The sequence below is a fragment of the Bufo gargarizans genome, chromosome 1 (genome assembly GCF_014858855.1).
Source record: "Bufo gargarizans isolate SCDJY-AF-19 chromosome 1, ASM1485885v1, whole genome shotgun sequence".
NCBI lineage: Eukaryota > Metazoa > Chordata > Amphibia > Anura > Bufonidae > Bufo > Bufo gargarizans.
In genome coordinates, this window is record NC_058080.1 from 151,659,843 (window position 1) to 151,678,164 (window position 18,322).

General features: G+C 42.8%; 1 protein-coding gene across 8 annotated transcripts in view; it reads right to left on the minus strand.

The window, feature by feature from the left end:
• MTUS1 (microtubule associated scaffold protein 1) overlaps positions 1-18,322 on the minus strand; it is a 261,609-nt gene that overhangs the window by 149,689 nt on the left and 93,598 nt on the right. For all 8 annotated transcript variants that reach the window (XM_044299622.1, XM_044299618.1, XM_044299631.1 and 5 more), the window contains one exon: positions 4,294-4,504. In XM_044299622.1, the coding sequence (XP_044155557.1) occupies positions 4,294-4,504 (211 nt within the window). The remainder of the gene's footprint in view (positions 1-4,293; positions 4,505-18,322) is intronic.

Genomic DNA, 18,322 nt, shown 5'->3' on the forward strand with positions numbered 1-18,322 from the left:
CGTTTTTACTGGATCCGGCAGGGTTCAGCAGAAACGCCTCCGTTACTTATAATACAAGTGCCTGCATCCGTTATGAACAGATCTGGTTGTATTATCTTTAACATTGCCAAGACGGATCAGTCATCAACTCCATTGAAAGTCAATTGAGGACGGATCAGTTTTTTATTGTGGCAGATTGCGTAAGAGAAAATGGATCAGTCCCCATCGACTTGCATCAGGGTTCATGCCGGATCAGTCTCGCTCCGCATTCCAGGACGGAAAGCAAACTAAAACATGTTGCGGTTTGCTCTCCGGTATTGGAACTCAACTAAATGGAACAGAATGCATTTTGGAGCATTTCGTTCAGTCCAGTTTTGTCCCGATTGACAATGAATGGGGACAAAACTAAAGCATTTTTTTCCCGTTATTGAGCCCCTATGACTGATCTCAATACCGGAAAACTAAAATGCTAGTGTGAATGTAGCCTTAGAGGGAGCAGAGACTGAGGAACTGTGTCAGCAGAGGATCCAACGGCATCCAGGTGTGAGAGCCTACCTCAGTGACCAGAGCAGCAGCTAAGTGAAGCCGATTGTGTCCAAGACCCTGATCCTGTCCAGAGGAAAAAAGATTGCTTCCAGGAACGCTGATGAGAGCTGAGGAGCAGAGTGTTGGCGCCTAGAGGCGGAGACCAGGCCTGTAGTTGTTAGTTAGGGTCTCTGTTTACGTCAGGCCACAACTGTTACTATTGTTCATTGAAAGGACTCCATAACTTAAAAGTGGCATTTCACATTGGAGATCTGATAAACTTCCGACAAACTCAAGCCAGGCTGGCGTTTGGCTAAGAAGAAATACTCAGGCACGTGCTACAAGACCAGTTATGGGAGGGGGAATACCATAGAGCATTGTAAGTTTGTAAGCTGTTGTGCTGCACCGCAGGCTAGCCCACGCGATGCACCCATACAGTTAGTTATTCTTATTTTTTAGGGTAATAACAGGTAAGGTTTGGCAGTTTAGTCATGCCCGCCAGTAGGTAAGTTAACATGCTTTTCTCTTGCATCCATCGGAGGGCGCCGCGCTGTGCAGCACAAGGGTCTCAGCCTTTCGGCTGGGTGTATGTAAATTTATTGTATGGTCCCAGTATTTGTGGTTGTGTTCATTACCACGTTACGTTACATAAGTAAAATTTTGTTTTGGCAAAAAGCTGATGGTGGAGTTGTTTCCCTCGTTCGCGACTTCGCTGTATCCTGGGGAACATACGATAAACTCACATACACCCAGCAGGAAGGCTGAGACCCTTGTACTGCACAGCGCGGCGCCCTCCGATGGATGCAGGAGAGAAGCGTGATAATTTACCTACTGGCAGGCATGACTAAACTGCCACACCTTACCTGTTATTACCCTAAAAAACAAGAATAACTGTATGGGTGCATCGTGTGGGCTAGCTTGCGGCGCAGCACAACAGATTACCAACTTACAATGCTCTATGGTATTCCCCCTCCCATAACTGGTCTTGTAGCACATGCCTGAGTATCTCTTCTCAGCCAAATGCCAGCCTGGCTTGAGTTTGTGGGAAGTTTATCAGCTCTCCTGTGTGAAATGACACTAAGTTACGGAGTCCTTGCAATGAACAGTAGGAACACTTGTGGTCTGACACAAATGGAGACTAACTACAGTACAGGCCTGGTCTCAGTCTCTAGGCACCAACAGTGTGGTGAGGTGCGTACACGATCTTACCGACGCGGGTCTGCTCTGCATCCGCTGGTGACTCGGACAAGCAGTACCGCAGTGTAGGTCACTTAGCTCCTCAGCTCTCATCAGTGTTCCTGGAAGCAATCCTCATTCCTCTGGACAGGATCAGGGTCTTGGACACAATCAGCTTCTCTTAGCTGTCGCTCTAGTCACTGAGGTATGCTCTCACACCTGGATGCCATTGGATCCTCTGCTGACACAGTTCCTCTGTCTCAGCTCCCTCTAAGATGGCTGCTCCCTTTCTCTTCCTCTCCAGGCTCTGTGTAACCCACCTCTCATGAATATGGACATATATGCAGTCTGTAGCTGTGTTTAGGAAACAGCGGTATCTTGTGGCCAAAAAGCAGAATTTCAGTCCAAATCATTTAATTTTATCTACACAAACAGTGTTCAGAGAAGGAGAGCCGTTTCCCTATCTCACAGGAATGTGGGAATGAATTGTTCCAGTTATAGTATTCTGTTATTTTCTATTGTACGATTTCATTCTTGCAACTTAAAAGAAAAAAACAGTGCGGAGAATACACACTAAAGATAGAGAACCGGTAAATAGGCTATGGAAGAAATGGTGATAAAAGACTTATTGGAGGGATAAAAGACTGAGTATAACACAAGTATGTAGGGTGAGAATAGCCTACCAATGACACTTCATTCAACCTTCTTGAGACAACTGTCTATGGTTATTGACAGGTGATGTTTTTTTACTCCTATCCCAGTGGCTGACAATATGAGGATCCTACGAGAGTGTCTCTGTATAGCGCCACCTGCTGTTTGTCGTCTTCTTATTTCTTGTTCAGCTCACTGAGAAGGCCGCACATGCTCAGTTTAATCCTTCAACTGCCTCCCGAGTTGCGATAGGGACAGCATAGGCACGTCCCCTTGGCTGCAGCAGAGAAAACTCCGCTTGAGCTGCCAGCTTGATATAAATCTAGTACAGCAATGAATGGGGGTTAGAATGAATAGATAGATCTCTATAACGAGAGCAGGATGGTGAAGATGTCCCATAGACTTTATATTGAGACTGTCTTTATTACAGCACTCCGCAGTGAGGAGAAGCACTTCACTTCAGACTGCTCACTACAGAGATCAGTAGGGGTCTCAGAGCTAGGACCCCCAGTAAAGCCCACGGCAACATCAGGGACCCTACTGCCCAGCAAGGCCGCTTACCCTGCCGGGCGCCTCTGGGTGAAGATCACACAACACTGCAGGAGCCTCTCCCTCCACATCTTGAAAGCGGTGTGCTGAATGCTCGGGCAGCCCGCTGTAAGGGACCAATAACAAAGCTCCCTTCTGTAAGGAGATTTGTTATTGGTTGTTTCAGGCAGCAGAAATCGCTGCGCTTGGTACACCCAAGACTCTTTCCAGGGTGTGTGTGCCCACAGAGAGGGCTCAGAGTGCCCCTTCTGGAACCATAGGTTCACCAGCACTGTTATAGGACATAAATGGACATTACAGGGAGGGGGATATAATAAGAGAAAACCTCAACTCCAAACATTTCCATACTTCCCTACATTTCAAATCCATCTGGAAAAATCCATTTATGGGCAGGTTTTTTGTTAGTTCCACCTATTTTCATCTCTGGACAGGGAAAGTGATATAATAAAATAACAGTCACAGCAAATGTGGGACAGTTGGCAAGTATGCATTATGGACTATCAGAGGACATACCATTCAACAGAGCTAAACCGTGTGGGACCACACCATTCAAATTTTAAAACCATAGCCGTTTCTGCCATGGGATACAATGCGGATTTTGACATTGTCAAAATCTGTCATTTGCACATACCTTAAATATGCAGCTGTAATGGTCCAAAGTCAATGTTTTGTGTACCTTTCTAACGGTTAAGAAAGGGTCATAAATATTTTTAACCCGCGTGGAAGGTATAATGGGGATTTGGCTCCCTTTCAGGAACATCTCTGAAGGTCTAGCATCAAGTTATAGGATTTTCTGCCTTACTTTAATTACCGTTGTAGCCATTCAGCCTCATAAAATAAGCACATTATACTAAGATGACACAACATTTCAATATGACATACTAATGTAAGCCATAACTTTTCTGGTTACATAAGCACTAAACACCCATTACGGATATTTCACAACTCCAATTTCTGAGACATCAGTCTGGCACCTCTCCCTGGATCAACATAAACCATCAAACATATAAAAAAATGTTGTTCCAATATTCACCCACATGCCTGCTTGTGTAGAGCATAAAGACGTTACAGGAACATACTACAAACAAAATGCAGAAACTGAAGAGAATAATAGAGTGAAATGCAAATTACTAATTCAAAAACAGCCTGTATTAGGGATGAGAAAATAGATTCGTACAACTCTGCATACATTAGAAATTCACAAGTCGGGTACTCATGGGCATCAACTGAGGTTCCAAAGTTGACACTGACTTTTTTAGCATATGCCAACAATGGCATATAAGCGCTTTGCCAATGATGCAAAATGTGCACATGGCTAAAGACTACATTATTCTAATATAGGTTTTAGATATGCACTGATGGCTGTACATGGTAATAATATCAGCGGTTTGTAATGCCATAACCACAACTTACCAAGGCTCTTGCCAACACTCGATTGCTGGTTTGCCCTAGGAGGAGATGACACTCTGAGAGTGACCACATTTTTCGTTAGACTTCCACGTCTGAGTTCGGCAGAATAAAGTCTTGCTTTTGCCGTAGAGACTTGAGACGTTGTACTTTTCAGACAGGACAACAGCTCCTTATGTAATATCTTGCTTGGAGTGGCTATCCTTGTAGAAAATGACTGGGGAAAAAAATAACAAAAGATTGGAACATGAAGACATTGACAGATTAAAAGGGATTGTATGAAATTATAAAAACGAGGCTACTTTATTCAAGAAACAGTGGGCCTCCTGGCCATGGGTTGCATCTACTGCAGGTCTACATCATTCACTTTAGTGGGACTGAGCTGCTATACCAGGCATATCCATGGACAAGTGTTGCTCTGTTCCTAAAAGTAGGCAGCCATGTTTCTCTAATTTCATACAACCCAAATATATGCTAATACAGACGTGGACAAAATTGTTGGTACCCTTTGGTCAATGAAAGAAAAAGTCACAATGGTCACAGAAATAACTTTAATCTGACAAAAGTAATAATAAATTAAAATTCTATAAATGTTAACCAATGAAAGTCAGACATTGTTTTTCAACCATGCTTCAACAGAATTATGTAAAAAAATAAACTCATGAAACAGGCATGGACAAAAATGATGGTACCCCTAACTTAATATTTTGTTGCGCAACCTTTTGAGGCAATCACTGCAATCAAACGCTTCCTGTAACTGTCAATGAGACATCTGCACCTCTCAGCAGGTATTTTGGCCCACTCCTCATGAGCAAACTGCTCCAGTTGTGTCCGGTTTGAAGGGTGCCTTTTCCAGACTGCATGTTTCAGCTCCTTCCAAAGATGCTCAATAGGATTGAGGTCAGGGCTCATAGAAGGCCACTTTAGAATAGTCCAATTTTTTCCTCTTAGCCATTCTTGGGTGTTTTTAGCGGTGTGTTTTGGGTCATTGTCCTGTTGCAAGACCCATGACCTGCGACTGAGACCAAGCTTTCTGACACTGGCTAGTACATTTCTCTCTAGAATTCCTTGATAGTCTTGAGATTTCATTGTACCCTGCACAGATTCAAGACACCCTGTGCCAGACGCAGCAAAGCAGCCCCAGAACATAACAGAGCCTCCTCCATGTTTCACAGTAGGGACAGTGTTCTTTTCTTGATATGCTTCATTTTTTCGTCTGTGAACATACAGCTGATGTGCCTTGGCAAAAACTTCGATTTTTGTCTCATCTGTCCACAGGACATTCTCCCAGAAGCTTTGTGGCTTGTCAACATGTAGTTTGGCATATTCCAGTCTTGCTTTTTTATGATTCGTTTTCAACAATGGTGTCCTCCTTGGTCGTCTCCCATGTAGTCCACTTTGGCTCAAACAACGACGGATGGTGCGATCTGACACTGATGTTCCTTGAGCATGAAGTTCACCTTGAATCTCTTTAGAAGTCTTTCTAGGCTCTTTTGTTACCATTCGGATTATCCGTCTCTTAGATTTGTCATCAATTTTCCTCCTGCGGCCACGTCCAGGGAGGTTGGCTACAGTCCCATGGATCTTAAACTTATGAATAATATGTGCAACTGTACTCACAGGAACATCTAGTTGCTTGGAGATGGTCTTATAGCCTTTACCTTTAACATGCTTGTCTATAATTTTCTTTCTGATCTCTTGAGACAGCTCTTTCCTTTGCTTCCTCTGGTCCATGTCGAGTGTGGTACACACCATATCACCAAACAACACAGTGATTACCTGGAGCCATATATATAGGCCCAATGGCTGATTACAAGGTTGTAGACACCTGTGATGCTAATTAGTGGACACACCTTGAATTAACATGTCCCTTTGGTCACATTATGTTCTGTGTTTTCTAGGGGTACCATCATTTTTGTCCATGCCTGTTTCATGAGTTTATTTTTTTACATAATTCTGTTGAAGCATGGTTGAAAAACAATGTCTGACTTTCATTGGTTAACATTTATAGAATTTTAATTTATTATTACTTTTGTCAGATTAAAGTTATTTCTGTGACCATTGTGACTTTTTCTTTCATTGACCAAAGGGTACCAACAATTTTGTCCACGTCTGTATATGCTAAAACAGACTAAGGGGAGTTCACATCTCCATTTCATTTTCTGTTCTTCTGATCAGTCAGAAGACTAGGGGAAAAAAAACAAAAAACAGGATCCTGTAAAGAATGGATCCTGTATATCAGTTATGCATAGGATCCCTTTCTTTCCAGATCCTGTTTCACATTTGGCATCTGTTTGAGGCATTTCTTTTTTTTTACGGATACCAAATGTGCAACAGGATCAGTTTTTTGTGTTTTTTTTTTTTTTTTTTTTTTTACACACAGAATCCCGTTTTCTTTCTATTCTTACACTAGTTCTCTCTCAGACATTGCAAACATACAAAGCTATTAACTCACTAGCTAGGTTCACAGGATTTTACTCTAGGCAGTAATGGGCACCCTCAAACCCTCTTGACACAAGTTAAGATGGGGGCATGATGCAGTTCCTTTTATTAGCATCCCCTATCCACAGTGGTCAATTACCCATACCATAAATCTGAAATATTAAATTCAGAAACCATATTGCATGGCACTTTCATGCCATACATTAGGTCAATAATTCCATACAGTTACCTAAATAATGTGCCTTCACAACAAATAGTATACCGGTCAGTGCCTAGAAGTCAGCACACAGTGTGAACAATATTACTAACATATTGGGTAAATCATAAATAATGGCACCATACAAGCCTCAAATGCATCAGAAATGAGGATACCATGAGTTGTATGTATACCTCTAAAGCCGTCTAGTCCCAACCATCAACTTTTACGGTACATAGCAAATTATCAAGGTAACTCATTTACACAGTCACACAAAAAGACTGGTGTAGTCAAAAGAAAGTGTACAAGATACAAGTGAAAGGGGTTGTTCGGGTTCAGAGCTGAACCCGGACATATCCCCATTTTCACCCAGGCAGCCCCCCTGACTTGAGCACCGGAGTAGTTCATGCTCCGATGCTCCTCTTTGCCCTTTTCTGGAGTTCTGGTGATGTACAGGGCTCTCCATGACGCTGCCAGGAAACCCGGTGAAGTCACCGACACTGATGGGCGGGCTTTAGCGCTGCCCTAGCCTGTAAACCGGCTACGGCAGCGCTAAAGCCCGCCCATCAGAGCCGGTGACGTCACCGAACACACTGTTGGGTGGAAGCCTCCGCCCGGCAGTGTTATAGTAAATAATGTAGCGCAGGCCAAGGCAGTGCATCGGAGCACGAGATGCTCCAATGCCAACATCAAGGGGGCTGCCTGGGTGAAATTACGGGTATGTCCGGGTTCAGCTCTGAACCCGGACAACCCCTTTATTTCTACTAAACCTTTCAACGCTTTTGAATTTGTAAAATACTAAAAAGTGACATTCGTAAGACAAAATAATAAATAAATTTCAAGAGCTCAAGAGCTTCTCGGTCTGCCTTTACTTGAGTTAAAGGACCTGTGAGAACACTCTGAAAATGTCAAGTGGCTGATAACAGATCTCAGCAGCAAATATAACACGAACTAGAAACCAACACATTAGTCTTAAATACTCGTTCTGTTCATTTAACAAGCTGTCAGCGGGATCAGCTGATAAATGCAGTGATATTTTAATACACATTTCACAACAGGGTAAGAAAAAATACAAAATGAGAACTCTGAGCTAGATGTTTGGATGTACCCTAAGAGCATGAGACCAGGGGCAGTTTTACCTTCCCCGCCCCCTTCCCCTTCCCACACACAATTTGCCCACAAACTAGACCCGAAAGGTGACTAGCATATGCAAATGCTTGACAAAATGGGACTTTATGACAGATTTGGTGGTTGTCCCCGGGCAGATGAGGGGTTGAGCTTAAAAAACGTTTCACATACAGGGATTCAAATGTTAGGGGACACATGTGGACAAACTTGTTGGTACCTAAAACTAATGAAAACAATGCTTTGGAATTGTGGTTCAATAGAATAATTTAAAAAAAAAAACTAAGATTTTATGAACAGAACTCCTAGATCAAGATGGAACAATCAGATCTACCTACCATAACAGCAAAGTTCCAATTAGGATTGTCCATTAAGAACGCTGTAGCGTCAGATGGTTAAACCTCCTCACCACTGGCAGATCGGGAGGGGGGGGGGGGGGCAACAGGACTGGCGGCGCGGCCTTGGTGAAAATAGGCCAGTGCAGGCAGTCATCACGCCGCCTGAGCTGTACAGCACAGGACACAGGCCGGAAGAGGTCTGCATCGCTGACATGGAGGTAATTATTATTATTTTTTATATGTACAATACTTTTAGTGGCACATGATGGGGAGGAAGGGCTCTTGTTCCTGGCACATGATTGCGGAGCGCTCTTGTTCCTGGCACATGATTGCGGAGCGCTCTTGTTCCTGGCACATGATTGCGGAGCGCTCTTGTTCCTGGCACATGATTGCGGAGCGCTCTTGTTCCTGGCACATGATTGCGGAGCATCTATGGGGCACATTATTGGTGGGCACTATAGGGGCATCTACTGAGGCCTACTGAGTATTTTATATGGGGGGGCTCTGTACAGTAGAAATTTATACTAGGACACATGGTGGGTACTGTGGGGGAGAGGAGTACTATGGGGGTCATCTACAGGGGGCACTACGAAGGGGTATTTTATACTTGCAAATTATGGGGGACACTGAGGGCATCTACTGGGGCATTTTATACTGGTACATTATGTGGTGCACTAGGAGAAAGGGGGGAGAGGAGCACTACGGGGGTATTTACTGGGAGCACTATATAGGGGTATTTTATACTAGCACATTATGGGGGCACTATGGGGACATTAGCTCAACTGGGGGTATTAAAAGGAGAACTATTTCTACAAGGGGAGGAGGGGGCATTATGGTGGGCTTTATTATTCCCCCATGGTATGAGCCCCCTAGTAATTGTAAGTTTTCATGTGAAATATGTTTATGTCATACACATATAGCATACACTGTGCCACACCATATACAGTATACCTCTATACTGTGTAGTCTCTTCTATAAGCACCACATTGTTTTGTGGCGGCAGACAGAAAACAATCTGGAAGGGCCCCTCCCGAGACCAGGCTCTGGATCCGTCACTGCTCTTCACTCATATGGTTTGAGAAGCTCCTGTCCCAGACAATACCCAACCAGATTAATCTCCATTATATGCCGGAATCTGCTGGAACTTGAGTCCCCCAACTCTATTTACTACATAAGAGTGGGAGAGAGACCTGGATGTGAAATTCTCAGAAAGAGACTTGCAGAACATCTTAGTGTCACCTAAACTCGCCTCCAGATGCATCACTATACAAGAAAATGCTTATAAAAGGTTCTGACCAGGTGGTACCCGACACCAGATAAGTTACACATGGCAGGTCAAAGCTATGTTGGAGATGCCAGTCTGTCAGAGGCACCTTCATACACATATGGTGGTCATGCTCCCAGCTCAACACTTTTTGGAAAGAGGTATTCAAAAATATTAAGGCCATCTTCAAATTAACAAACAGCTACCCACTTGCCCAAAAATTGCCCTAATAAAACTATTACCTGACACTTACAAACCAGAAAAAAATCCTGCCGAGTGTCATTCTGGCAGCAGCAAGATTATTAATAGCTCTCAGCTGGAAATCTGATACCAGTCCCTCTATCCCTCTTTGGATTGACAAGACTGAAGCCCTCTCCAGACTGGAGGAAGGAGGAACTCTCTCATTGGGAGAAAAGAGCTCACCATAAATACAATAATATCTGGTCACCCTGGGTGACATGGAGAGCTGGTAAGAGATAGATAGCTCAATCAACAACTGAAAATATGTCATATTCTAGGTTCTTCAAAGTAGCCACCTTTTACTTTGATTACTGCTTTGCACACTCTGGGCATTCTCTTTATGAGCTTCAAGAGGTAGTCACCTGAAATGGTCTTCCAACAGTCTTGAAGGAGTTCCCAGAGATGCTTAGCACTTGTTGGCCCTTTTGCCTTCACTCTGCGGTCCAGCTCACCCCAAACCATCTCGATTGGGTTTAGGTCCGGTGACTGTGGAGGCCAGGTCATCTAGCGCAGCACCCCATCACTCTCCTTCATGGTCAAATAGCCCTTACACAGCCTGGAGGTGTGTTTGGGGTCATTGTCCTGTTGAAAAATAAATGATGGTCCAACTAAACACAAACCGGATGGAATAGCATGCCGCTGCAAGATGCTGTGGTAGCCATGCTGGTTCAGTATGCCTTCAATTTTCAATAAATCCCCAACAGTGTCACCAACAAAGCACCCCCACACCATCACACCTCCTCCTCCATGCTTCACGGTGAGAACCAGGCATTTAGAGTCCATCCGCTCACCTTTTCTGCGTCGCACAGACACGGTGGTTGGAACCAAAAGATCTCAAATTTGGACTCAGACCAAAGCACAGATTTCCACTGGTCTAATGTCCATTCCTTGTGTTCTTTAGCCCAAACAAGTCTCTTCTGCTTGTTGCCTGTCCTTCGCAGTGGTTTCCTAGCAGATATTCTACCATGAAGACCTGATTCACACAGTCTCCTCTTAACAGTTGTTCTAGAGATGTGTCTGCTGCTAGAACTCCGTGTGGCATTGACCTGGTCTCTAATCTGAGCTGCTGTTAACCTGCGATTTCTGAGGCTGGTGACTCGGATGAACTTATCCTCCGCAGCAGAGGTGACTCTTGGTCTTCCTTTCCTGGGGCGGTCCGCATGTGAGCCAGTTTCTTTGTAGCGCTTGATGGTTTTTGTGACTGCACTTGGGGACACTTTCAAAGTTTTCCCAATTTTTCAGACTGACTGACCTTAATTTCTTAAAGTAATGATGGCCACTCGTTTTTCTCTACTTAGCTGCTTTTTTTCTTGCCATAATACAAATTCTAACAGTCTATTCAGTAGGACTATCAGCTGTGTATCCACCTGACTTCTGCACAACGCAACTGATGGTCCCAACCCCATTTATAAGGCAAGAAATCCCTCTTATTAAACCTGACAGGGCACACCTGTGAAGTGAAAACCATTTCAGGTGACTACCTCTTGAAGCTCATCAAGAGAATGCCAAGAGTGTGCAAAGCAGTAATCAAAGCAAAAAGGTGGCTACTTTGAAGAACCTAGAATAAGACATATTTTCAGTTGTTTCACACTTTTTTGTTATGTATATAATTCCACATGTGTTAATTCATAGCTTTGATGCCTTCAGCGTGAATCTACAATTTTCATAGTCATGAAAAAAAAAGAAAACTCTTAGAATGAGAAGGTGTGTCCAAACTTTTGGTCTGTACTGTATATACAAAAACGAGGCAGCTTTGTGCTGCCTCGTTTTTGGATATATATCATCTTACATTGACTGCTGAGCCTGCGGTTTGGAGGATTTTGCACCTGTGGTCTATTTAACTTGTGCTGCTGTTGGATTTTTTGAAAAAATTATGTGCGCACACTCACCGTATAAGGAATCATAGCTACCTAACTAGCAAACACCAAAATGACGATACATCCCCTAATGCACTGCGGTCTGCTACCCCTTCAATTACCACTATTATGTTGATACCACTGCTCTCCAACACTATAGAGCCACACCTACAGTGCTGACCCTCCTTCTCCCCCTTCCCTTCTCCCTAAATTTTTACCTATGCCCTCCCCCCACTCTGTTCCTTTCATTATTCATTATATATTTAATCCATCATACACGTTAATCTTTCTACAGGTCATGCTCAATAAATAAAGGACAAGCATCGAACTGCGGATTTCTCAAATAGTTATGAAGAAAACACATGTTCCTCCTCCATCTCGACTTGGGTTTGTCTGTCCACTGTACCACCATCCAGTGTGCTTGTAAACCTGTATCTAATCTAGTTACTGCTTTCTGCTTACAGTTGTGTCTATATGCTTCCTGTATTTGTACATGTTCATTCTGTTTTCCCTATTGTAAATCAATAAAAAGATATTGTGGCTTGCCAATATGCATTTTGGCAGATTCCAAAGTTTCTGGGAGAATGTTCTATGGACATTTGAGACAAAATTGGAGCTTTTTGGCAAGTCACATCAGCTCCATTTTCACAGATACAAAAATGAAGCATAAGGAAAAGATCATTTTAACTACTGTGAAACATGGAGGAGGCTCAGTTAGGTTTTGGGGCTACTTTGCTGCATCGGCACAGGGCATCTTGAATCGGTGCAGTATACAATGAAAACTATCAAAGCATTCTGGAGCAAAATGTGCTGCTCGGTCTCAGTCGCAGGTCCTCCAACAGGATAATGTTCCAAAACACAAGGCTAAAAACATCCAAAAATGGCTGAGATCAATGCAGTTGAATATTCTGAAGTGGTCTTCTGTGAGCCTTGATGTAAATCTTAATGGCTATTTAGTTTTTTTTTTTCTTTAACAGAGGGGTACCAAAAATGTTGACCATGTGTGTATGTTAAAGTGGCTTCATAGTATTTGATAATGCATGATCTGATAAGATATGATATATGTATGATTTAGGGTCCAGTCACACGTCCACAAAATGGGTCCACATCCGTTCTGCAAGTTTGCGGAACAGATGCGGACCCATTCATTTTCAATGGGGCCGGAATGTGCTGTCCGCATCCGTGGATACTCACTTCCGGATCCGCACAAAAAATAGAACATTGCGGACAAGAAAAGGCAATTTTCTACGAGCGTGCCAGCGATGTGTGGTCCAGAAAACACATACGGATGCGTGAATGGACCCTAGGTGATTCTACCCCTGTAACTTCTGACTGTTAAGGAAGTACAGCATATAACACAATATTACAGGTGCGGAGAAGCAATAATCAGTCACAATCCCTACACGTGCTACTGGATGGTTTTTAATTGGAATACCAACAAACCATTGCACTTCTGCTTCATTCACACGTCAGTGTTTTGGTCAGTGATTTCCATCAGTGATTTTGAGCCAAAACCAGGTGCGGCTCTAAACTCAGAACAGGTGAAAATCTTTCCCTTATACCTCATGTCTGTGGAGGCTCCAGTCCTGGTTTTGGTTCACAATCACTGATGGAAATCACTGACCAGAACCCTGACGTGTGAATGAGGCTTTAATACACAGTGATATTACAGATACTTTTTTTTTTTTTTAAACGATCCTCAAGATTTGCATAGCGATTTCGAACATCTTATAAAATTAGTTATTTACACATTTAGGTGTTGGTAGTAACAATTTGACTAATTTTAATACAAGAATCCTAAAACGTGGAGTAAGGGTACTTTCACACTTGCGTGAAATCCGTGTGCAGACGGATAGCATTTGTAGACTGATCCGGATCTGCAGTACGCCAGTCCTTCAGGGTGAGCGAATGTGAGGTCACGGGGGTCAGTTAACAGACCAAGGGTTGCTCTTGGTACTCACAATTTTTATATACCCTGGGCAGGCGTACAGCAGTGATGGAGATGCTGGCACATAGATCCTCTGGGGCACTCTATGGGTAGGGACCTGGTGGTAGGAGAGGTGCCCTGGGTGTTGTAGGTTTAGTGTGCCTGTGGCAATATCCCTTATAGTTTGTGATGCCAGTGCCGGTAATGGTGGCACACCGATTTGTTGGAGGAATAATGGAGGTACACACAGTTGTAGTGAACTAGAACTCCTCTTTACTGAACAGTTCAACTATATACATGCTTCAAACAGTTCCATATGAAAGATTTTGGTAACAGGCAGGCTTCACATAAATGGCAGGTAGAATCCTAGCAAGATACTCAGAGGGAATAAAACTCACAGATCAGGCTGCACTTCCTGTAGAATCCTGACTGGCTTTCTCCAAGGCCCGTATGCCCTATAGCTGGCTTTATCCTTGTGTAGGGAAACCTTCGTCTGGTATAAATCCTCTTGCTGTAAATAACCTTCTGCCCTTCAACTTTCTACTTGGCTGGATAAAGTTTAGCACTGCAAGATGCAGGATCACTTCAGGAGGAAACTTCTTCTGGATGCAGGCTAGGAACCTGGGCTATCTAGCTGCATGTTAGAAGCTGACCTTCAGCTACTACCTGGCTAAAGTGAATACTTGGCTTCTAACCACACACTCCAACTAACTCTCTCCTGAACTGGACCTGTCTATATATACACTAGGTGGTTCCTTAGCTCCCTCTACAGCTTGGGAGGATAAAGTACACCCCTAGCAGGCCTGGTACACAGGAGATAATCATGAAAATACACATTACAATGCAATAGAAAATACAATGACCATGTTCCACAGGAGGTGGAGAACAACGTAACCCAATTGACCCTTGAGTAGTGCCCACCTTTACGTAGTGTGACACTACAGATCCGTCTTATAAATGCATTGAAACACCAGATTAGTCTCTCCGGGAAAAACGGATCCAGCATGCGCAGACCGGAAAACCAGTTTATCCGGAATACTTGGTGCCAGATCCAGCATTAATACATTTTAATGGAAAATAATGCCGGATCCGGCATGCTGCAGTATTTTCTCCGGCCAAATACCGCAAGAGTGACTGAACTGAAGACATCCTGATGCATATTGAACGGAATGCTCTCCATTCAGAATGCATAGGGATCAGTTTTTTTCCGTATTGAGCCCCTGTGACCCCCCTCAATACCGGAAAACTTTAACGCTAGTGTGAAAGTACCCCAAGCAGCCCCATGCTCAAAATTGTAATTTAGTGAATGCAATATGTAATGAACATAAACATTAAGCTTCCAAAGATATTGAGACCGAACACTCCCACACCTAACCGGCAATGGTATAAACAGGGCCCTTGTCATGAGATTGGACTGTGCCCATTATCCTTGCAAGAGAATAACCACAAATTCTTTCAGATAATGGATGTATAACACCGTTCTTGGAAGACGATCTAAGATACAGAAGAATTTATACAACAAAGAACAATTGAACAAAGGGCTTGAGGATTCCTAACCTTCTATACAGACACTATATTAAAAGAGAAATCTGCCCTTTCAAGAAGCTCTTATAAAACAGAAAGGGAGGGTTCTAACAGCTTACTTGTATACTGTTATCAGGCTGTTCTTATTTCTACCTAATACAGCTTCTTATAGGGCTACTTGTGTAGATACACATCACCATCAAGGTCAACACATACATACAAACCGCTGCAAAAAATGTCAGAGATAGTCAGTGTCTCGATAAAATTTTGATACAGTTTCAATACCATTAAAAAAAAGTATTGAGATACCTGATACCACGCAAAAAAATAAATATTAGTATTATTAGTAATAATAATAATAATAATAATAATAATAATAATAATAATAATCCAAAAAAGCCGTGTGCCACATTTTATGGAACATCCAGCACACAATAGAACAGTCCGATCCTATTTTTTTTGGGAGGGAAGGGGGGGGGGGGGGGGGGCTAGGTCATAAAAAAAGAAAAAGCGTTTTTATGGCGTTCACCACATAGGACTTTTTTTTTAAATATTTTAATAAATAATTACTTTTCGGACGTGGCGATATGTAAAATGTTTATTTATTTATTGTTTATATTTTTTATATGTAAAATTGGGAAAGGGGAAAAAAATAAATAAAAAATTATTAACTTTTTATTTAATAACCACTTTCCTCCTCCTCCTCCCCCCCCCCCCCCCCTCCGATACTAGACTGCACAATAGCGAAGCCTAAGGTAGACACCAGACAAAAGTATCAATTGGGTATCGAAAATTCGATAGCCGAAACAACCCTAGTTAGTACTTTGCAGTCGTGCTGCTAAAGATTTTATTACATGGGCCGATTGTCCGGCAGATTATCGGGAACAAATGTTCCTGTGAACGATTGTTCCTGACAATCTGCCCATTTAAATGTGCCACTAGGTTTCCACGCGATGACAAGAAAGCCAATTGTCGGGGGGGGGGGGGGGGGGGGGGGGAACTGCTCCGTGTTCTTTTTACACATACATACATATATACAGTACAGACCATAAGTTTGGACACCTTCTCATTCAAAGAGTTTTCTTTATTTTCATGACTATGAAAAGTGTAGAATCACACTGAAGGCATCAAAACTATTAATTAACACATGCGGAATTATATACATAACAAAAAAGTGTGAACCAACTGAAAATCTTTATAGAACCTAGAATATGACAGTAGCCACCTTTTGCTTTTTTATTACTGCTTTGCACACTCTTGGCATTCTCTTGATGAGCTTCAAGAGGTAGTCACCTGAAATGGTTTTCACTTCACAGGTGTGCCCTGTCAGGTTTAATAAGTGGGATTTCTTGCCTTATAAATGGGGTTGGGACCATCCGTTGCGTTGTGGAGAAGTCAGGTGGATACACAGCTGATAATCCTACTGAATAGACTGTTAGAATTTGTATTATGGCAAGAAAAAAGCAGCTAAGTAAAGAAAAACGAGTGGCCATCATTACTTTAAGAAATTAAGGTCAGTCAGTCCGAAAAATTGGGAAAACTTTGAAAGTGTCCCCAAGTGCAGTCACAAAAACCATCAAGCGCTACAAAGGAACTGGCTCACATGCGGACCGCCCCAGGAAAGGAAGACCAAGAGTCACCTCTGCTGCGGAGGATAAGTTCATCCGAGTCACCAGCCTCAGAAATCGCAGGTTAACAGCAGCTCAGATTAGAGACCAGGTCAATGCCACACGGAGTTCTAGCAGCAGACATCTCTAGAACAACTGTTAAGAGGAGACTGTGTGAATCAGGTCTTCATGGTAGAATATCTGCTAGGAAACCACTGCTAAGGACAGGCAACAAGCAGAAGAGACTTGTTTGGGCTAAAGAACACAAGGAATGGACATTAGACCAGTGGAAATCTGTGCTTTGGTCTGAGTTCAAATTTGAGATCTTTGGTTCCAACCACCGTGTCTTTGTGCAACGCAGAAAAGGTGAACAGATGGACTCTACATGCCCACCGTGAAGCATGGAGGAGGAGGTGTGATGGTGCTTTGCTGGTGACACTGTTGAGGATTTATTCAAAATTGAAGGCATACTGAACCAGCAAGGCTACCACAGCATCTTGCAGCAGCATGCTATTCCATCCGGTTTGTGTTTAGTTGGACCATCATTTAGTTTTCAACAGGACAATGACCCCAAACACACCTCTAGGCTGTGTAAGGGCCATTTGAACATGGAGAGTGATGGGGTGCTGCGCCAGATGACCTGGCCTCCACAGTCACCGGACCTGAACCCAATCGAGATGGTTTGGGGTGAGCTGGACCGCAGAGTGAAGGCAAAGGGGCCAACAAGTGCTAAGCATCTCTGGGAACTCCTTCAAGACTGTTGGAAGACCATTTCAGGTGACTACCTCTTGAAGCTCATCAAGAGAATGCCAATAGTGTGCAAAGCAGTAATCAAAAGCAAAAGGTGGCTACTTTGAAGAACCTAGAATATGAAATATTTTCAGTTGTTTCACACTTCTTTGTTATGTATATAATTCCACATGTGTTAATTCATAGTTTTGATGCCTTCAGTGTGAATCTACAATTTCCATAGTCATAAAGAAAACTCTTAGAATGAGAAGGTGTGTCCAAACTTTTGGTCTGTATGTGTATATATATATATATATATATATATATATATATATATATATATATATATATAGATATATATAGATATATATAGATAGATAGATATAGATGAAGTAGGACTGCACTCCAAATGTGGTAAATGGCAGTAATTTATTCACCCATAATATGGCAAGTCTTGCAACGTTTCGGCTCACAAGAGCCTTCCTCAAGCATAATAACAGTGAAAGTGAGAGCATATAAAGGCATTTACAAAGTGTTCAACCCATACAGGTGTGGTTACAATCAATTGCAATTACATACATCTGGTTCAGATCAATAAAGTGCAAGTGCATAAAGTGACAAGTGCTATATAATATATAACTCTAGGGATACCTTCCCCTCAACGAGAGCCAAAATGTGTACAATACTTTGTTTAGGTAAATTCACAATTATATAAGCGACCTATTGCATGTGGATCACAGAGATACGGCCTTCAGTGGTGATGGGGCCCACATATACCATCGCGTTC